Source organism: Lepus europaeus, chromosome 8 (genome assembly GCF_033115175.1).
Source record: "Lepus europaeus isolate LE1 chromosome 8, mLepTim1.pri, whole genome shotgun sequence".
Lineage (NCBI taxonomy): Eukaryota > Metazoa > Chordata > Mammalia > Lagomorpha > Leporidae > Lepus > Lepus europaeus.
Genome location: NC_084834.1, coordinates 57029256 through 57052121, shown reverse-complemented (window position 1 = coordinate 57052121; position 22866 = coordinate 57029256). Strand labels below are relative to the sequence as shown.

Genomic DNA, 22866 nt, shown 5'->3' with positions numbered 1-22866 from the left:
GGGAGACCAGGAGAAGCACCTGGCTCCTGGCTTCGGATTGGCACGGTGTGCCGGTCGCAGCATGCCAGTCGCAGCGCGCCAGCCGCGGCGGCCATTGGAGGGTGAACCAACGGAAAGGGAAGACCTTTCTCTCTGTCTCTCTCTCTCACTGTCCACTCTGCCTATCAAAAAAAAAAAATCTATGGGAAAAATACTTGCAAAATATACATCTGATGATGAATTAATTTCCAAAACACATAAGAAACTACCATAACTCAATGGCAAAAACACCTAGTTACCAAATTTAAAAGTGAGTTAAGGACTTGAACAGACATTTCTCTCAAAGAAGACATAGTAAAAGGCTAATGAGGATATCAAAAGATGATCAATACCATTAATTATTTGGGTAATACAAACTAAAACCACAATGATATATCATTACTTCACATTAGTCAGGTTAGCTATTATAAAAAATGAAGAAGGAGAAGGGGAGGGGGAGGGGAGGGGAAGGAGGAGGAGGAGAAAACCAAAGACAAATATTATTGAGGATATGGCAAAATTGAAACTCATGCACACTGTTGGTAGGAGCATATAATGGTGAAGCCATTAAACAGTATAGGAGTTCCTCAAAAGAAGTAAAAATGAAGATAGGAAGACAAAATGGTGGATGGCAAGGATTCTCTACCCAAGCTAAAGGATGTGCCATTCCTCAACATTCCTCAAGAACCAGCTGGAAAACCTACAGTGATGCATGGAGGTCAACAGTGGCATGAGCCAGGATGACTCACTCTTGTCTTCCCCATTCTGAAGGATTTCCTAGATGGTTAAGTGGTGGCCAAACTGACGACCTCAGAAGTATTGGGCTTCGTTGTGGGCACCTACACTGGCATTCACACAGTTCAGACATTGAGGGACTATTTTTGGTTACTGTACAAGTGGGTGAACTATTTCTGGGTCCCAAGGGGGAGGCTGGATGAGCAGCTAAGGCCTGCAGGTGGAAACTTTTCATAGACACTTTGTCTGGCTTCCCTGGAGGTCACCTTTTGCTTTTTCCAACTTCCTTACCACCTTGATCCTTACTTCTCTTCCAGCAGAGAATTTGCAATGGCTTGTCAGCCTACACCCTGGACTTCTTTTTCCTCCTTAACTCCATGTGACCGTCTCCAAGAATGTGGCTTCAAGGGCCATCAGCCCCTTCCTGTCCCAGCCCTAAGTGTGAAGTCTGCAGCTGACTTTGATCCTCAGTATTCTCCCTGGCAATGTGCTTTGGCTCCTCCCTCCTGGGAGTTGGCTCTATAACCTGATTCCCCTCAAACACATCACAACCCCTGCTGTGGCTTGCTTGCTACACAGGTCATTCAGGGTCTGGTGTGGTGATGAGTGTAGAGGACAGGGTATGCCAGGCCTGGGCAGTTCTACACAGGCGCTCAGGACCCTGATGCTACTCCTGTCCACTGCCATGCATGGCACCCATGCCCCATTGCATTGTTGTGTCACATAGATAGCCAAGTGTCTTTCTGGCCCTCCTCAGCTATGCTGCTGACAGAATTGCCAAGCTGCTGTTGTATGCTTCGCCCCCCTGGTGTGTTGGCAAACATAGCCCCAAAGAGCTCCACTCTGGCACCAGGCTGCTTCCTTTGCCCTATCAGCTCTGCCGTATGGTGCTAACAACAACCTGGTGATATAGCTTCAGTATTACATGAATCCAAGCAACTACCAAGTGTTGAGCAATCTCAAGACTGGAAGCACAGCCCTGTTACACTGCCTGTGCCTCTGGCACCACCTCTCTGCACACTGAGGGTTAGCACTGCTGCTGCTGCTGGCAGTGGGGGCCTGCTATGCAGCAGGTGGCCTTTGAGATCCTGGGAACAGTCTTCCCAAGCCTCCTCCAGCAGCTGCTGCCAGCCCCATACCCTGCATTTCATTCCACTGGGACTGCTGCCCCTCATCCTGTATTGCCTCTTCTCAGGCTTATGATCTGTGTACAAAGAGCTGCTCAAGAAGTGACAGTGGCTGCCCTCAGCACTTCATAACATTTTTCCTGTGTGTTTTTGGTGTGCTCCTTAACCTAGGTCTGCATGTAGGTGGTGGTCCCAGTCCAGGCTTCCTGGAGGGTTTCTCAGGACGGGCACTGCTCATGGGCCTGAACCCGGTGCTCCATGGACTGTTCCTATCAGCTGTCATGAAACATGGCAGCAGCAGTACATGCCTCTGCACTGTGTCCTGCTCGCTGGTGGTCAACACTGTACTCTCAGCAACCCCCCTGGCTGCAGCTTGCAGCTTCCTTCCTCCTGGCCACACTCCTCAACAACCTGACTGTGTTCCTGTACTATGGTAGCCACTAGCCCCTGACCACCTCCACCCTGACCCTAGACCCTATACAGATTGGGCGCCACCTTCAGAGCCTCCAGCTCCTTCACCTCAGTAGCCCTGTAACAAGTGACTTGTGAGAAAAGCTGTGGAAGTGAGAGCAGCCAGGTTGGTGTCTGGGAGATGGGTGGATAAAGAGATATCCCTGGAAGATGCAAACAGTGGGTTTGGTTAAAGAGATTCTTACTCCTCCCCCACAAATTCATCAATATCCAGATCTGAGAAATGGCCCTGTTCCTGAGGAGGGAGGCAAGCACTCTGCCTCATCCTGGAGAACACAGTTGCTCAGATAAGGGTGTGGGTGACAGGCAACTTTCCTTGACCCTTGATCCCTCTGCAGTGCTGTTCCCAACACCCAGCCTTTGTTCTGGAAACCCCAGAGAGGACTGGGCTTGACTTATCTCAGGGAATGTTGACCTTGGGCCCTGGGTTAAGCCCACACTCCTGACCTCTCCACTCACCTAAAGGGACCTCTTGAAGCCTATTACTACCTCTGAAGTTCCTGGGAGGGTCCATGCTTCCCACTCTGGGTCCTGCCCTAGCCTGGCAGTGTCTCAGCTTTCAACAATCTGGGAAAACTCTGCATAGTGACCTTGGACTAGAACAGGAAACTTCTATAACGCAAATCAAAGTTTCTTTAACTATATAACCAATAACATGTTAATAAAATGTTCTAGGGTATGGGCACAATCAACAAAAAAAATAAAAACTGGAACTACCATATGACCCAGAAATCCCACTTTTGGGTATTTATCCAAAGAACAGAATTCAGGATGTTGAAGATATTAGCACACAAAAACTAAGATATGGAAACAACTTAAATATCCATCAACATATGATTGGACCAATAAAATGTGGAATATAAGAAGGTACTTCAAAGAGTTCATGGAAGATCAAATTAAAAGTATGAGTTCATCTTAGTGAAAGTTTGCTTCATAAATGTGAATTATGTAAAAGTATGTGTATTACATAAAATGTTTATTACGAAGAAACATGCATGGATTTGAAAACTTTTTTGCTATTAAGCGAACTCATATCTTTAATTCCATTTTCCATGATGTTTCTGAAGTGCCCCTGTGTTTTCAATGGAAGACTGTTCAACCTTAAAAAAGAAGCACATTTTGTAATATGCAACAAGATGGATAAGTTTGGAGGACATTACGCTAAGTGAAATAATTCAGTTTCAGAAAGACAAACACTGTAGGATTCTACTTACATGAGGTATCTGAAATGGTCAGATTCACTGAATAATAGAGTAGAATGATACTTGTTGGGGGAGGAAGTGGAGAGTTGTTCAGCAATGAATGTGGAGCTTGAATTAATAAGGGGTAAGTTTCAGATACCTGTTGTACAACATTGTACCTATAGTTAACAATAATATTAATGTATTGTGTTCTTAAACTTTTGCTAAGACCATAGATCTCATTTATATGTTTATCCCTATATCATTATGATGTAAAATAGAAAATTCTTGGTTTCTTGCTCTTATTAGAGCGTTTGAGAAGCAGAGGTTTGTGAGAGGATTGCAAAAGAGAAGCCAGGGGGTTACCTGCTTTTTACCTGACCTCTATGTCACAAATGCACTGAGCGGAGATTCCTACCTAGAATGTCAATTAATTGTGCTTGCATAATCTCAACATGATTGTTGTGGACCAGAAGCACAAGATCACCTTTTGAAATGCTCAATATAAATGCCAATATAAAAACCACTTGGGCTGGGCTTTAGAAACATTTTCTTTGAACTTACATTTAAATATATTTGTTTGATTCATAAAGTTATATGTGCATTAACCCCTAAGCAACATTCTATATTGTCCGGGGAACACTCCCCCCTCACACACACAAGATTTGTAGGAGGCTAAAGATAAAGACAATTTCTACCCTTTCTACAAGTATACTCCTTGTTGGCAGAGGAGGTTCATATGCAACAGTGAACATGGGAGAGGTAGGTGGTGGTTCAGCACTGAAATTGAAGATGGTTCCTCATGTAACTGATACAGGCCCTTACTGTATAATGAGAGGCAACACAGCTTCACACATCTGGGGCGAATGTCTGGGAAGAATTGATGTTTTTGGAAAAAATGAGATCAAGCTGGCATAGAATGTGGGCCAAAATACCAAGTTCAGGGAAAAAAGTCAGGTGCAAAACTGTGTAATTCCATATTTGATAAAAATGAAATACATTTTATGTACAAGAAAGGTAAAAGTATTGGAATGTAAGTGGTCTGGACTCTTCCTTGGATGTTCTCTCAGCCCTGGAGGTATGGGCTGCTCCTTAAATCTGCTAATCCTATATTCTTTTAGAGTTCTCTTTTACTTCATTTTACTTCTTTTTTTTTTTTTTTTTGGACAGGCAGAGTGGATAGTGAGAGAGAGAGAGACAGAGAGAAAGGTCTTCCTTTTCCGTTGGTTCACCCTGCAATGGCCGCTGTGGCCGGCGCACCATGCTGATCCAAAGCCAGGAGCCAGGTGATCATCCCTTATTACTCCAGCCCCCGCGAGAAATTATAACTCTTTAAATAAAAGTTTTCCTGTAAAAATAACTAATTTTCTTTGGAGAAAAGAATTTGGGTGAAGATTCCAGTTTCATGGTGAGTGTTTCAGAAATGAAATTTACATATGAAGGTGCTTTAAAAAGCCCACGGAGGGGTAGGCGTGTGGCACAGTGGTTAAGATGCTGCTTGGGATAGCTGCATACCATACTCAAGTACTTGGCTTCTGAGTCCAGGTTCCTGCTGCTGCACACCTTGGGAAACAGCAGGTGATGGCTCAAGTACTTGGGTTCCTGCCACCCCTGTAGGAGACCAGGATTGAGTTCTGGTCTCTGGGCTTCAGCTTGGCCCAATGCTGGCTGTGATGGACATTTGGGAAGTAAACCAGCAGATTGAAAAATCTCTTGCTGTCTATCTTTCTTTTAAATAAAAAATAAACAAATTTTTAAAAATTTCATGTAAATGGAATTAAAGATGACTTTATTTTGCTGCAAAAATCTTTAAATCCACTCATATAAAGAATCTTCAAAAAGTTCATGGAAAATAGACATTATGACAAAATTGCATAGATTTCAAAAATTTTTTGCAACATATATTTACTTAACTCTATTTTCATAAACTTTCTGAAGCCCCTAACATAGATGTGTGTATAAATCCATCCATATATATATATATATATAAAGCATATACAATTAGAAAATTAAAAAACATAGACAATTAGAGAAAAAATTAATTGGGGAGGGGCAAGACCCTCATCCTTTCTTAGCATTGCCTAGGAAAATTTAAGCAAAGAAGTCACATTGACTAATTCCTAGACTCCAATGACAGTCCCAGATACTGTTACCAGCTCACTTCTTTCCTACATGGGACACAAAGATCACTAGCTTCCAGCCTGGAACTTCAGTAGTGACTGTGTGAGTTTCGTAAATGCCACTTGAAAGAACTTACAAGAGAATAAAAGTGTACTGGAGTGCATCGTAGAATATCTATAACACTTGATGGGCCCTCAAAGCAAACCCTCTGTTGAATGAGCAGAAATCTAACTCTAAAAGTAGATTTTTGACAGCAAATTCCATGAAAAGCAGTTAGAGGAGTTTTCCCAAAAGTAGTGAATGAGAATCCTCTCTTCTAGCATTGGCTTTATCTATAACTTTGGATTTGACTCAGAGTTGCATCCCTATGACATGCAAGAAATTGGGAAAGTTACTTAACTCCTCTAACTCTTGGTTCTTAATTGGTAAATTGTGGCAAATAGCAGTATCTGTCTCATAATATTGCCATGTACATAAAAGACTTAATGGCTCTCCTCAGAACATAACTTCTAGCTCAGGGCTTGGCATACAATAAAGACTCAGTGAATATCTGCTATTAGAAAAACAGTTACAAATGAAACAAAGAAGTGCAGAGGAAAAATGGAAACAAAAATAAAGGCAACCACAGACAACTCTTTATATGTTAAAACATAGAAAACATTAAATGGAGGTTTATTAACATCATGTTATAGACACATTATATCATATATAAGCATTACAGCAAATTCTGTATAGTAAGATATCTAAGCAAACATCAAACCAGTTGGTTGTGGTGGCATAAGTCACCATTAGATGAGAAAATTCTATACAGCAAGAGGAACTTAGCAAGAATTTGTCCATTATTTCTTTTATGTCTCTAGCTCTTCATATTTATCTATGCTAAAGACAATTTGCTTATAAATGTCCAAGCCAACCTTGACTATACTTCAACTTTCTCCCTTTTTTTTCAATCTACTCCTCATGTATTCTACCCTGGTGAAATATTGCTTCACTAAAAAGCAATAAAGCTCAGGCCCATACTGATGGATACAGAAAGGTACATACATTTGTGGTCATATATATCCGTGCTTGACTTCCAGCCTCACCTTGTATTAACTTTGAGTACAGTATGTAATTTCATTGTTCTTTGCCTTCTTCTATTCAATGAGAATACAACAAAGTCTTCATTTCAGAGTTCTAAAGAGGATTAAATAACTTATTTCAAATATTTGGCATTCATGTGCTTAAATGTTGTTGGTTTCCCTACTTTCCCCAAAAGGAATCTTAGAGATTACCACTACTTTTCTTTTACAAACAAGAATGCTCAAGTCCACAGAAGTTTTAAAAAAAAGTCCCACTTCTACATCATTTCTGCTGCTGTCCTCTCTCTCTCTCTCTTATTTATTTATTTGAGAGATAGAGGTACAGATAGTGAGAGGGAGAGACAGAGAGAGAGAGAGAGAGAGAGAGAGAGAGAGAGAGAGATCTTCCATCTGCTGGTTCACTCCTCAAATGGCCACAACAGCCAGAGCTGGGCCGATTCGAAGCCAGGAGCCAGGAGCTTCCTATAGTGTCTCCCATGCAGGTGCAGGGGCCCAAGCACTTTTACCATCTTCCACTGCTTTCCCAGGCCATAGCAGAGAGCTGGATCAGAAGCAGAGCAGCTGGGATTAGAACTGGCACCCATATGGGATGCCGTGCTGCAGGCGGAGGATTAACTTACTGAGCCACAGCGCAGGCCCCTTTCCTTTCTCTTAGTAGCTTGATTAATTTCAACAGAGAAGAGAAAATTCACTGTAATGAAAAAGAATTCTTTTCCTCTTTTTAATATATGTAAGCCATCAGGAGGCTTTTAAAGTAGGAGTGAGCTTTACGAAAGGTAATAAGTAGTCTAAGAACTGTTTTAAATCCAGAGAGATATTAAAAACAGAAGTTCTGTTCTTCCAAGATTTCCATAGCAGAACGTAAGTGTTCTGTATGCTTTGGCACCAGAAACTCCTGAGCTGAGTATTCATCGGCACGTTTCCACTCGGGCCTCCCAGAATGCTTGCCCATGGAATTGCCAAAGGAACTGGCATTGGGGTTTTTAGAACAGTCAGGTTTGCTCAGCACACAGCTGCATCTGAAGTACAGCTCTCTGCCAATAGTCCTTGCACAAAATGCAATTTACATGTAGATGTTGTGATTCTTCCCCTGCTTTCATCTCTCTGTCATCTTTTTCCATACCTGCAGACCACCCAGGGATAGCCAAAGATAACCCATGGTCATGAGCATGATTGAAGGAGGTAAAATTCAGCAGCCTGTAATTTACAGCTTGGCCTCTTTATCCGAGGAAGCATGGTAAGTGGTATTCAGCAGGGAGGACACACTCACATCTACCATTTAAAACAGCCAAGAGACTGTGTTATAACTTTAAAGTATGTTTTTAAAATGTCATTTGCCATAATTAAGCCGGTTGGATTTCATTTGATTATTTAAGAAATTATATGACTGCTTGTTTGTCTCTCTCAAAGTTCTTACTACATCCAGAAAAAACAAGAAACCATAAATGTTGCTAAGGCTACTTGTAGCTACTGTAATACATGGAAACTCAGCTCCTGGAACCTGGCCATGTTTGTGACTGTATCAGTTGTTCTTATCAAGCCTCTCATATAGCAATCCATATCTATTGTTATAACTGTAAGCTGTTTAAATCACCATCTCATTTTTTCAGCCACATGGACCTGCAGAGGGGCAAAGAGAGGTACGGACAAATGCAGAGGCCTGTGATCTGTGTACAGGTGCTGCTTCTAAAAACTGTTTGCTGCTCAGGTACTAAAGAAAGTAGCTAATGTATTCCTCATTTTATAGCTCTGACTTCATTTTATGGAAAGTGATGGAACTGAACACACCTTGATGCCTGCTGTGTACTTATTAATGTACTTGGTTGTGTTTATTGTAAATAATTTTTCTCAAAATCAAAATCCTGGCAGATTTATCATTAAATATGGACATTTTGGGTCTTCATATATAATAAGACAACTGTTTATGTTATTCTGTGCTAAGCTATATAGAGAACTTGACAAGACAATAATTGGGTACTTGCTTATTTCTATATCATGGCAATTTGATGGGACGTTAATTTTGTCAGATATTTACAGGAAAAGAGAGAGATATGCCAACATTTGCAATGATCATTTAAAAATGACCATTTTTAGATGATAATACCAGATTCAAAACCTAAACAACTTGTTTATAACATTGCTTTGTTGTGAGAGGATTAATTTTTTTAGATCGTGCTGTCTGGATCTTATCATCCATAACCAGAGGTGATTTGTTCTGATCTCTCTGTTTTAGACATTTGTTTTAATTTAAATATTTATTTCAAATTCTGATGAGTCCCGGGGGCAGAGTTATATTGTAAGAACTTTATATTGTAGATGTATCTCTAGCTGAAAGTCTGTAAATTATATTTTTAACAAGTTTCAAGAAAACCTTGCAGTTCCATGAAAGTTCCCTGTGGCACCAATGGATGGTAAGTTACATTCAGGTACTTCATTCTTATTTCTGGTTTTTAATGATCTTTAACCAGGACTCAAAGTCCCTTCCTCAGCATGGTGGGAAGGCTAATCCCACCCTGTCTCTATCAGGATCTAAATGATGACAATATAACAATGGAACTATGCCAAAGACTGAACTCTTCAACCAATTTCCTTTCTGTGATGGGAACCAACAGGTCTTATTTCTTTTACGCTTTGAAAAAAAATTTAAAAATACCTTTCCAAGAGGTGTAAGGGTGGGCCTGGAAAGCCATTCTAAGTGACTCCTTTGTTTCTCAAAGGTTGAGAAGGAAGAATGTAAAGAGAAGTGAAGGAAATCTTGCCCAGATCCATGCTCAACCACACCCAGCAAATGAAAACGTCTACCAAGGGGATATAGTTTTAATAGAGGGGATTGGGATCCAGGATAAATTTTCCAGTGCAAGGTTGCCTGTAGGTCAGAATGCACAACCTTAATGAAATCAGACTATATCAAAGCTCTTTGTCCTGGGGCTCTTGATCTCAAAGGTCTGTGAGAGAAAGAACTTAAATAAAACTACACTGCACACCCCACTTCCTCTCTCTCACTTCCCACTTTCAAAACAACAACAAAGGCTCCAATTCCATGGTTTTCTGGCCAAAAATCTCTGTGGAAAACACAGTGATGAATGTGCACTGATTTCTCCCAGGTCCTTCAGACAACTACAAAGGGAGGACAGCTGATGTCTGACAGCCGTCACTCTGCCTGGGCCTACGAAGAGAACCAAAGGTAGATTCCCAGCTGATTTCATCTCTGCCACACCATGTCACAGTGGGGCAGGAGGTGGCTGGAGGTGCTCCAAATGCCCTTGTTCTAGTGTTTTTTGTTTTGCTTTGTTTTGTTTTGCTGTGAAGCTAGCCAGAGATAGAGACAGGGACGTATCCTCAGGGCCAGCTGCTGCATGCCTTCTAGAGTGATGCTTAAAGGGAAGTCTGAGTGAAACTTAGGTTGGGAGAAGAGGAATCTGCATTCTGTTCTTATTTGTGCCTCAATGTTCTCATCTGTAAAATGAGACAGTGTATCTAGATGATCTCTAAAAAGGGTTGGTCAAGTATTGGAAGGGATTCTAGATTGGTTTCAGGTAGACCAAGTCCTTGAAGTCCACACAAGTCTGTGTGTGTGTGTGTGTGTGTGTGGATTTCCTTGAAGAAGCCTAGGCCCCTTTGTCAAACTACTAAAAATCATTGAGTGCTCAATGTCAACCTCATTTATATGATTTCTTAAATTGAAGTCTCTTCACTTGGCTCTTCAGGATACCAAAATTTTAATATTTTCAAATATATGCTGAGTAAAAAAATAAGGAACACATATGTCTTTTCGGCACTAATCTTTTAATCCATATTTTTAAAAAAATCAATCCAGACATTGGTTATAATTTAATCAAGAAAATAATCTGATATGATTGTTTATAGACTCAGAATAATTTTAACTTAAGAGAAGAGCTTATCATTAAAGACTAATGATATCCAAGATTCAAGCTTGTGTGTGTGCAAACCTAGATGAGAAATATCTATTTCTCTAAAAATGACATGGTGACCTATGAACATTTTTCATACAGGTTTGAAGTGGTTAGTTACAGGTAGCACAAACATTCTTAAGGAAATCTAAAGTGGCCTTGAAGAATAAGTCACTCAGAAATAATAAATAGCGGGCTGGTGCTATGGTTAATCCTCCACCTGCAGTGCTGGCATCCCTTATGGGGGCTGGTTCTAGCCCCGACTGCTCCTCTTCCAACCCAGCTCTCTGCGGTGGCCTGGGAAAGCAGTGGAAGATGGCCCAAATGCTTGGGCCCCTGCACGTGCCTGGGAGACCAGGAAGAAGCACCTGGCTCCTGGCTTCAGATTGGAGCAGCTCCAGCAGTTGCGGCCATTTGGAGAGTGAACCAATGGAAGGAAGACCTTTCTCTCTGTCTCTCCTTCTCACTGTCTTTAACTCTACCTCTCAAATAAATAAATAAAATCTAAAAAAAAAAAAGAAAAAAGAAAGAAATAATAAATTTATTTCTGCTTAGAAAATGATCCATAAGTGATTTCTTCATACTAAGAATTGGTTATTTGTAATCTGGTCAGGACTTTGGAGCCTGGGCAATGCCACTACTTAGCTGTTTCAACTATGAGAAATTTTTATTGGTTCATTTTTTCTCTGGTCTTAAATGTTCTTTATTGTCCTTTAAAATACAAAGATAGTGAAATAAATGTCTTCAAATAATCCTCCTTCCTCAGTGATATATGACTATATTGGGATTCAAAATTCTCTGCTCTCAATATAGCAATCCTGGAGCTTAATGTAGTCAAGTTTGTGCTTCATATTAGCTACATTCTGTGTTTTTTGCAAATTAAGAACACATTTTTCTTTATTGTTCCAAGTTTATCTGAATGCTCCAAAAATCAAAACACATCACTATGTATGAGAGCTTTATCTTTAAATGGTTTTCCCCTTCCTTTATGAGCAATAGAAGTTTCATGATATGTGTTTCATTTTCCTATAACCTAAAAACAGGCAAATTTCACTGGGGCCACAAAAAATACTCAGATTTACCCAGATTATAGAGAAACCACCATCACAGCTGGCTGCAGAGTCAAAGCTTCATTAAATTGACTTGGCCTGGTTCCCAGGGCTTTGCAGACATTAAGAGGTATCTGAGAGTTAAGTCTGTCCACTTCAGGAGCTGCAGTAACTCTTTGATTAAATCTAGTCCCATTTAACACATTGCTCAGTATAATACACTTGGATATATGTGAGTCACAGGAGAAAACTAATTCAACTGATTCAAAGGCACCCTGGGACACTGTCAATTTTAGAATGTCTTCTTCTGAAGAGATTGGTTACATGACCACTGGGTACACATTCTTTATCTTTAAAAAATTCTTTCAGACAAGGCGTGGTCCATTCTGTTTATACAGATGTGTTCAATTTGTTTGGATGTCTTAGCACCGAGGAGTTGGATGATATGCTTTTAAGAGGGATGTCTTCTCCTAAGGTGAGAACAGTGCATTTCATAAGGGGCACAACTTCTGCTACCTTAACTATAGTGATTCTGTACTGTATAGGAATGCTACTTATGACTGCCTGCTATAGGAAAGTGGTCAACATGCAGGGGACAAGGAAACAGTTAAGAAATTATATCTGTCCCCACTGTCATCAGGATACTTGATAGTTTAGAATCACAGACTTCTACAAAAGACAACCTCTGATGTTAGAAGGTATCTTATCCAAATCTATCACCACCTCAGTTTATAAATGGGAAAGGGAGCTGATGAGAGGTCACAGATTTTTCCTTTACCCACTTTATTTTAGGTGATTGTACCTTCCAGACTTTTCTGAATCCCAGTCCAGTGTTCTTGTGACTGATTATGATGAATGTATAAAACCTGTGGAGAATGAAACTATACTGTGTGGTCTCTTACAAATGGTTGATTTTTTTTTGCCTAAATTGATATCTACTCAAATTGCTTTTGAGAAAGAATCATGAGAATTCAAAGTTAAAAGCAGCAGGTTGTTTGTTAATGTTATAAAACAGCAGCTCTTGTAGTTTTCTTGTTACCAACCAAAGTCCTCAAGGATGTTTGTCGAATAGCTTCAGGACAAGATTAAAATAATTATTTTGCTAATATTCAAACAGATGGAAAATACTTTTGCACTTAAAATAAACACTTAAAGTATGACATATTTTAGACTGTTAGGGATGATTTCTTGACTACTTATTGAGTTAACAGTGTTTGACTTGCCCTAGCCTTGAAGTCTCTCAATTCTCAGAACAGCTGGGTACTATTCAATGTCAAAATACAAATTTTACTGTTTCTAATACTGTAGTAACTTTAGAGGGATGCATCATCTCCTTTGAACTATTAAAAAATCATAAATTTTGGCGCCAAATTAAAGAAAGGCACCATTTGAGAGGGAGATTAGAAATGCAACACACCAAAGTAATTGCTTAGGAAAATGAACAGTATATAATCTAATATCTTTAATTTTATGTACATGAATATAATGTATGTCAACTTTGTACATGAGATACATACAGCATTTAAACATTTACTCAACAAATAAGAATTTACAATAGCAATATAACTGACTAGAGGGCTGTCCACTCAATAATACTTAGATTAGATCTGTACTTTAACAGAAAAAGAATTTAATAGTTTACAATCATAGAAACACTGACATTTAAAACAAGACTTTATAAAATAATTTATATATATATAATATATATCTCCTAGCATCTATAGAGAGGAATGATTTGCATTTGTGGATGTGTGCAATGTATGGCATCTTTTACATTTTCAGGTAATAAAATAATTTAGAAGCAGTTCATGCAGTGGTCAAAGCAAGGAATGTCAGGTCCTCCGAGATGTCCTCTATCTTTGACATCAGCCAGCATCAGACACACACCAGGTGCCATGGAGGCACACCAGAACAAGTCCCCTCCAACAGTTACTCTTAGAAACATCAATAAACACACACTGACAGCCTCCCTTCTGTGGCAAGGGCACCCCTTTTCTCAGCTGTGGGAGTAGTCAGTTTATGCTTAAAGTGACGTCACGTCCCTCTTGGCATCCTACATCCCATGCCTCCATGTGGGGTAACTAACAGAACTTCCTGGTCTTCACAACTTTGCTCTGGTACCTCACTGAGTGCCCCCCATGTCCTATGACATAAACATCCAGCAGGTAAGACTTGCCAGGCTGGAGCCCAGTGATTGTCTCTGTGGTCACCGCCTTCTTCAGGTTTTGACCCTGGAAATATTTACAGAGGACCTTTTCTGATTTCTTCCTTGTGTCTGGTCCTAGGCACTGGTTTTGCTCTCTTTTCTTCTGGTCATCATTGTAGTTATCATCCACCTCTTTTTTGTAGATGCAAAACTTGTTTCTTTCCTGGGTGCCTAACCAAGCCACCGTGGCTGAGGAACAGGTGCGGAGCTTGTCAAAAGCTTTGATTCTTGTGTCTTCCGGGAGAGAGGGAAATGCGTGCTTGCTAGGCCTTGTGCTAGCTAGTATTTTCAACACAGATGCACCCTTCTTGTTTCCTTTCAGTCGAATGAGGTATTTTGCTTTGGGTTTTCCTCTCAGCTGAAACTGCCGAATGCCTTCCACATTCTGTGACAGAAACAGCTTCCCGTCTCTTCTCACTTGGATTTGAATAGCGCCCAGACAGGAGTGAATGAAGAAGGTGACTTTTTGGTGAGAAGAAACTGGTGCAAACCTCAGAAACTTTGTTCCCTTCCTTTTAACAAACACATCTGTAACTTTCCCATCTTTTAGCTCCACTGTCTTCTGTTTAGCTTCTTCTTTGGTCCTGGCAAAGGTACCTACATAAGCTGTGCTTGTATTGCTATTGCTGTTGACCATAAAAATGTCAAAGTAGTACTGTGTGTTGGGTTTCAGATCAGACACGGTGAAGATGTTCTTGTTGCCTATACAGATTTTCTGAATGTCAGGCTTGGGCCTCGAGTAGACATGACGCCCCAGCTTGGGGGAAGCTTTGGTGAGGAAGCTGCGTTCTTTTCCCAAATGATCTGAGTGAAATCCAAAGTGGGCAAAGTCAAAGGGGTTGAAGTCCAGACCAGGTTTTGGTGCAATCATGAAAGCGTCATCCTCACTCAGCTTTTCCTCCACGGCACAGAGACTCTTGAAATTGTGCTCCTTGTTGATGACCACACAGTACTGGATGGGCTGTTTCAGCAGGGAAGCTGTGGGACTTGGCTTCCAGGCCAAAGTGATTGTGGTGCGTCCCAGGGAGGTCACGTCTACCCTGGGATCATAGGGTAGTTCTGGGTATGGCTGATCAGACTCTGGAGTTGTGGTAGCATAGACTTTGAAATGGGTGTCTTTCTCTGTTGAAAGAAGTTCCAGCTGATACAAACCGGCTGGAGAACTGGAAGATATAAAATACTCAACATCATTGCCTTTGTAGGAAAACAGCTCAGTGCCTTCCTCACTCGTGATCTGCTGCTTCTGCTGTTCCAGAGGTTCCGGGTCACCTAGAAGACAGGAGAGCAGCACAGGCTCAATGTCAGGGTGCAGCCTAGCTTGCCAAACTTACCTTGTGTTTTGAAGTTTATCTTATCTTTTTCTGCATTACAAAAATAAGACATAGTCATTGGGCAGCAAAGAAAAATGACAAAATAAATAAAAATCATCTATTCATTATAATCTAGTAATTCCAGAGACACTTCTTTATGAAATCTTTGGTTTCTTTCCATCCAGTCTTTTCCTGTACACAATTCAGGTGATTTTCTTTCTTTTTTTTTTTTTTCCTGTAATTTAATAACACTTACTCTCATGCATATATGGACCTTGGTAAGTTTTCACTTTTTGAATCTTGTTTTTCTCCCTTAATATTATAAAAATAATACTGCTGGCCAATTTGGGGTCTTTATAAATAATGCTTTTATGTATGTGTGAAGCTTTCCTGATTTAAATATTTCTTCAAGACAAAATCCAATTAGCAAAATTTTTCTGTCATTGACTTTAAATTTTAGAGATTGCTAATCCTCACTGTCAATCTGTCTATCAAAAGTGCTCTATCAGTTTTTATTTTGATGGCCAGATAGCTCACTAATTAGTATATTGGACAGCATGATTCAAATAAGGAATAAAAGCACCAGTAAAAGTACCTAGCCTTCCAGCATCAAATAGTTACATGCTCAGGAATAATAAAAGAGAAGTACTGCATCCAAGCTGATTATTTCTTTTTTTTACTGTTGATATTAGATACCAGTGTATAGATGGATTTTCAGGAACTGATGGACTGGACAGGCAGAATAGGCATTTATCACTGCAGGTAGGAAGTGAGTGGTATTCAGTGTCAGATTCCCACATCAAGGGAGTGAAGACAATCACAACTATGTTGACAACAGAATTCCTCTTCCTTAAGTCTCAAGTCTCCTCACATCCCAGACAGGCACTTCCAATACCCTCCTCACTGTAAGTATGACAGCTTGTTAACATCATCTGCACAACTCCCGGCAGTCACAACTTCACCTTTAAGCTGTGATGCCCTTAAACAGGGGAACATCACTTCCATAACACCATACACATTCTCATTTCTCATGAATCTTGCTATTTGTGGTCTGTAATCTGCATCTCTGTTTTTCTTTTCAAATTTATTTTATTAATTTGAAAGGCAGAGTGACACAAAGACAGGAAGATACACACAGACATGCTTACACACACACAGAGAGAGAGAGAGAGAGAGAGAGAGAGAGAAATTGAGAGAGAAAGATTTTCTATCCACTGGTTCACTCCTCAAATGGCCACAATAGCGAGGGCTTGGCCAGAATGAAGCCAGGAGCCTGGAACTCCATTCATGCCTCCCAGGTGGGTGGCAGAGGCCCATCTTCTGCTGCCTTCCCAAATACCTTAGCACAGAGCTGGATGGCAAGCAGAGCCACTGAGACTGGAACGGTGCTCAGATTAGGATGCCAGTGTCGCAGGTGATATCTTAGCTTGCTGTGCCACAACCCTAGCCTCCATCTGCATGTTCCTTAAGTTTCCATCTCACTCCTACTAACTTCCATCTTGGCCTTTAACTGCTACCTTGAGTCATTGCTGCCTTTTATTCCCCTGAGATCCAGGGTTTTTGATCTTGGCTGCATGTCCTGGGAGAGCTGTGAAACATCATGATATCCAGACCACATCCGACAGCCACAAAAACAGAATGTCCAAAGGCAGAGTCCAGCCATCATGGTTTTTAAAGCTCCCCAAGGGATTAATGTCCAGGCATAACTGCCAACTAGGCCATAGAGGCCAGTCCAAATTTTTCTCCTTCAGTCCTCCCAACTGTGTCTCCTAACACTTTAGCTCACCAAGATCAATGTCATCTGATGCCGTCTCCAGTATTTCCACCCTCTCCACCACTAAAGCTCCTGCTAACCCTCATGTCTATGCTGTTTTTCCTGCTAACTGAAGATTGAATGTTTTACAACCATCCTTACAGAAGTCAGGGCTGGATCTGCTTCGGCTTACCTGAGCCCTCCCCGCTGGCCTCCTCAGGCAGCTCCTGGAGTCTGAGCTTCCACTCCAAAGGGGCATCACAGGGAGTCACCGTAACTGATAACGGAGTGTTGTCTTCTTCAACCACAAAGAAATACCTGTGGGAAAGTAGATGAATTCACACCAAGACCATGCTTCTAACCCTGACAACCGAGACTTAGTGTTCAAGTCACATAGTTTCACTTTTATTCATTTAACAGAGACTACCACTGGCTATTAACCAAAATACAGCATTGACTATGGAAGTTCAAAAGCCTTAACATTCTGCAAACAGGTTTACCATCACTGAGCATGGTGTGACATAATAAAAATACATAGAGTCACAATTACTGTGAGTTAAAAATCAACACTTACCTGGCTGTCTGGGTAATATTTAACACAGGCCCTGGCATTGTAAGGTAAGTCACAACCAGGAAAATGTTCCAACAACATCCTACAGATGCTGTTTGTTTTTTTTTTAATAAATTTGGTGGTCAATTGGCATGTTACCAGAGTCACCAACTATTTCAAAACATTTTCTCAGCAACCTCGTCTAAAATGTGTGTCGATCTCTGGTAAGTAAACAATCCATTCACATTTTTACACCAGGAACTTCTGTTCTTGGCTTTACATGTCCATATGTTTTTGGGTGGAAGTATCAAGTTACCATCTGGGAGGAAATTTTAAAAAACAACGACCACTGTGTGGAAAGATAGACTTGTCTCTTTTTTATGAGTTTCTGTTGGATTAAAAGTGAGTGATTTTAAAGCAATATTAAAGAGTGCAAACATTCTGCTCTGTGTTTTCCCTCAGACATTTTGGTGATGCCTCCAAAAGATTCTATGAGGAAGAGGAAAATATTGCTTAACTCTAAAAATGCTGTATATTCTTACTCCAAAAACATAAATGATTTCATTGAATTAGCACTCCAAGCCTTTAACCTACAAATGAGGAAGAACAGTAGTTTCTGCTGTGGCCAGGCCAGAGTTGCTTACTGGTTCCATGGCAAAGAAAAGCAGGTTTTACCTCTTGTACACTGCACCTGCTTGTCTCTTGCTCCCCACCCCCTCCATATCCACCTGCAACACAGTACCCAACCTGACCTGACCACCATAGCCTTCCACTTGTTGGCCCCATTGCTATTTCCTTCTCACGTCTGTAACCTCTAACCTCTCGAGTGAGCCATAGACCTCTGCTTGGACACCTCATTTAATTTTTAAAAAATAATTTTTGTTTATTTATTTGAAAGTCAGAGAGACAAAGAGTCAGAAAGAGATAGAGCTTCTATCTGCTGATTCACTTCCCAAATGCCTACAATGGTTGGGGTTGGATAAGGTCAAAACCAGGAGCTGGAAACTCAATCCAGGTCTCCTGTACTGATGGAGGAAGTCAATTTCCTGAGGCATCTCAGCTGCCTCCCATGGTGCACATTTTCAGGAAGCTGGAATAACAAGTGGAGCTGGAACTTGAACCTAGGCATTCCAATATGGATGCAGGCATCTCATGTGGTACCTTAACAGCTAGGCCGTACACCTACCTTCTTTGACATCTTTTTTCTAGCTGGGCCAACACCTTGTATGACTTACCTATGCTCATGCCTTTACCGTTATGTATGTTAACAACTTTGAAATTTAAGTTATCAGCCTGACCTCTTGCCTTAATTATAGATACACTGCCTTCTTGCCGTATTCACAATGATATTAAGGGAATTTCAGATTTCATTATCCAATCCAAGCTTCTGATTCTCTCCCCCCAATCAACTTCTCCTGCAATGGATCCCTTCCTAGTAAGTCTGTTTCTCAGGACAGTTTAGAGTCATTCTTGACTTTCTTTCTCTCCCTCATACAAGGGTCAGCAGACACTTCCAGCTCTACTTTCAAAATAGATCCAGAATCTGCTGCTTTGTCCCACTTTACCTGTTACCACCTGCTCCATGTCCCACGTCTCCCATGCTTGAACACTATGACAATCTCTTGTGTGGTCTCATTGCTTCCACCTATTACCCCCTTAGTTCCTTCACCCCTCATCCAGGCAGGGTGATTCTTGGAAGCCTAAGTCAAAACATGCCACACCCCACTGCTCAAAAACCCTCCAAGATATCCCTGTTCCTTCAGAGCAGTGTCTTCTGAGTTCCTTCATATTCAGCCCCAAACAACTCTCAAAACTTTTCTCGTCCTCTGGTCTCCACTCCTTCCCTCAGCTCCTTGCTCTGGGACGTGCGTGGCACACTCCTGCCTCAGGGCAGCTGTCCTTGCTATTACTCCATCTGAGGTACTCTTCCTACCAGCGTTGATCTTGCTTGCTCAGTCTCTACTCGAGTACCACCTTTCTATAGACCTATTCTGACTCCAAATGTAAAATATCACCTCCCTGCCTGTGACACTGTCTTTTACAAAGTAAAAGTATTTTGGTTTTCAAGGTACTTATTTCTACCAGACATCTTATATATTTATTGCATCACATTTTTTATTTTTCCATCTCCCCCCAACTAGTATGAAAGCTACAAGGAGTAGAGCATTTGGTTCATTGATGAGACTCAGAGATTAAAACAGTCCTCAATAGTGATGAACTAATGAATAAGTGTTGGCTACACATCTACTTTTACCACTTTCAAGTCATCCTTTACATTGCATCGAGAGCAATCTCTTTAAAAAGTAAATGTATTATGTGTTTTCCAGCTTAGAGTGTCTTCTTTTTATCTTTTCTTACAGGAAAAGTCCTTAAACTGTTCATATAGTCCAAAGGTTGCATAGCAGTGGGGCCCCATCTACCTCATCAGTCTCTCCTCAGGTCTCTACCCTTTTAGGTTTCTGCACTCAAATTATATAGGACTTCCTTATCTTCCCAAACTTCACCCATATTGGAACATTTGGGATGATTCTCCGGGTCTGAAATTCAACACTTTGCCCCTACTCATATTGAAATGTCACTTCTTCAGTAATGACTTTTCTGACTCTTTTTGGATCAGGTTCTGTTAAAAACTCTTTGTCCTATATTTTTCACTTCACACACTTATCTGCAATTTGTGGTAATAGATTAGTATTATTTAATCAATGCCATTTTCTCACAAAAGGGCCACTTATTCATGTTCCAAGTCACTGTATTCTCAGGACATAACACAGATTTCTGCAGGTAACAGGTAGCACTCGGATAAATATTTGTGGGTGAATGAATTCTTTTTTTTTTTTTTTTTTGACAGGCAGAGTGGACAGTGAGAGAGAGACAGAGAGAAAGGTCTTCCTTTTTGCCGTTGGTTCACCCTCCAATGGCTGCCGCGGTAGGCGTGCTGCGGCCGGCGCACCGCGCCGATCCAATGGCAGGAGCCAGGTGCTTCTCCTGGTCTCCCATGGGGTGCAGGACCCAAGCACTTGGGCCATCCTCCACTGCACTCCCTGGCCACAGCAGAGAGCTGGCCTGGAAGAGGGGCAACCGGGACAGGATTGGTGCCCCGACTGGGACCAGAACCCGGTGTGCCAGTGCCGCAAGGCGGAGGATTAGCCTAGTGAGCCGCGGCATGAATTCTAAGTTAATCAATAGAACCCAAGAATGTTAATGCATATCTTACGATAGCCTAAGAAGCAGTACACTTAGAGTCTCTTTCCTTCTGCAGATACAGAATCTGAATGGAAATAATATAAGTACTTCTCTCCCCTTTCCATTCAAAGATAAATTTGGAAATGAAGGGTGGAGATAGGATAGTGGGAGGATCAATAAAGTAAAGATACTATAAAACCCAACACAACTTGTTCATCAAAAAGTAAAGTAAAACATTCATCTAGAGAAGATAACCAGATGATTAAATTGTTCACTACATTTAAAGTTTTATATATAACAGGCATCCCTAATCACAGGTATCAAAAGGTTTATTTCTCAATTCAACCTATCCTTTTTATTAAAAAAAAAAAGATTATTTTTTGAAAGGCAGAGAGACAGAGAGAGAATCTACCATCAGTTGGTTCACTTCTCAAATGATCACAACAGCTAGGTCTGGGCTAGACCATCCTGGTCTCCTACATGGGTGGCAGAGCCCAAACACCTGGATTATCTTCCTTTGCCTTCCCAGGCGCATTAGCATGGAGCTGATTGGAAGCAGAGCAGGCAGCGCTCAGACTGGCATGCTACTATGGGATGCTGGCATCACAAGCAATGACTTTACCTAGGCCCTTAGCCTACTTTCTGGATAGTAGAATTTTGTTCATTTGGACAGGTAATGTGGGAGATATTAACCACATAAACACAATAGAAGCTTTCTATGCTACAAAGACATAGGTTCAACAAACTAATTTATTTGGCATCACTCATAACTTCTTTTTTATTTTTGAGTTTTATGTGGGTAGTATTACTAACCAATGTCAAAGCAAAAAACAACATGCAAGTTTTCCTATTTCCTTCTGTTCTCATTTCATATATGTAAGTAGTTTACTTCCCAAAGGAAGCAACTGTGTCTTGGTAACTTAAACACAGGCCATACTAATAGCAAATAAAGCAATGTTTGCATTGCACAAGGTAATCACTGCACATATAAAGCAGTAGGGAGTCTTTCTAGGTCAACATTTTCATATGGAAGCACTTATGATTAGGGATAAACAATAATTTGAATAGATGTAGCAGTTTGACAAACATTTATTGTCTACCATGCATAGGCACTTGAGAAGAGAATGGCCATCAAAAATAACAGGGCATGATCTATGTGTTCAGGGATTTACTGGCTGGTAAGGGAGACAGAGATGAAAGGAAAAATTAAGGAAACATGGAGCCAAATGACAATGCCAAAGCTGAGGGGTAAACACACCACCAATCATGTAGACTTTAGGATTTATGTATAAACATCAGAATAATGAATGACTGTGTTGTCTTTTTCTATTTACAACTGCTCGGGTCTATCTGGAGTTTCATCTTTAGCTGGAGCATCAACGCTGGCCACGTGTGCTTACCACAGCATCTCACCCTCAGAAATGCTGTTCCTTCTTGTGTTGAGATTCTTTATTTAACTTGTGTGATAGCCAGTAGCTAGCATTTCATCCGTGGGCCCTTGAAATTATTCGTAGAACAAAGAGAAAAATAAAGAGTGGGCAAATGAAAGAAAGAAAGAGGAAGAGAGGAAGGAGAAAACATGGCCTACTTTGTAACATCCCATAATAAAACATACTGTTTTAAAGGAAAAATTGTCATTTTTAAGAGCATTCTTAGAGCCAAAACTTGCTTAATTTTGAAGAGACTGGAGGACCAAAGAGGATAAGCAATTTTTTGATTAAGTGATATGATTACACAATGTAGGATATTGTATTTAATGAATACTGCAAGCAAAGCAATGCACAAATGCATTTAGGAAATGAAAGTATTCATAAAGAAAAGCTTTGATTTTATCTGACTCATTCAAACTTTTCAAGGGGCAAAATAATATGAAAAGCAAACAGTGTGACACAAGAATTCAGGTAACATTTAAGATTAATTTGAAGTATTAAGACTGTCTTATGTGTCATTTCCTGTTTTCATAGGCTGCATAGAAGTAAGGACTAGGACAGCAAGTTCCCTCAATGCAATCATCCTTGTTTTCACTCTCATGAATGTTGTTGAAAGATTCAGTTATCATATAAGTTAATGATCAGCCAGGTTCCAGTCTATTGCTTTCATTCAAACAAAAAAATTCACTCTGGAAGTGCTGAAATGACAGTGAGACAATAGTTCACTTCACAAAATAAG

The 22866-nt window shown here is 40.6% G+C and overlaps 1 protein-coding gene and 1 pseudogene across 1 annotated transcript in view; one reads left to right on the top strand and one right to left on the bottom strand.

Annotated features, from left to right (window-relative positions):
• The first annotated feature begins 1355 nt into the window (after window positions 1-1355).
• On the top strand, window positions 1356-2324 carry LOC133765271 (probable UDP-sugar transporter protein SLC35A4; annotated as a pseudogene).
• Window positions 2325-13346: 11022 nt separating this feature from the next.
• NDNF (neuron derived neurotrophic factor) overlaps window positions 13347-22866 on the bottom strand; it is a 42269-nt gene continuing 32749 nt past the window's right edge. The window contains exons 3-4 of the mRNA XM_062199107.1: window positions 17158-17282; window positions 13347-15170 (exon numbers count right to left, since the gene is read on the bottom strand). Of these exons, the coding sequence (XP_062055091.1) occupies window positions 13777-15170; window positions 17158-17282 (1519 nt within the window). The 3' untranslated portion in view covers window positions 13347-13776. The remainder of the gene's footprint in view (window positions 15171-17157; window positions 17283-22866) is intronic.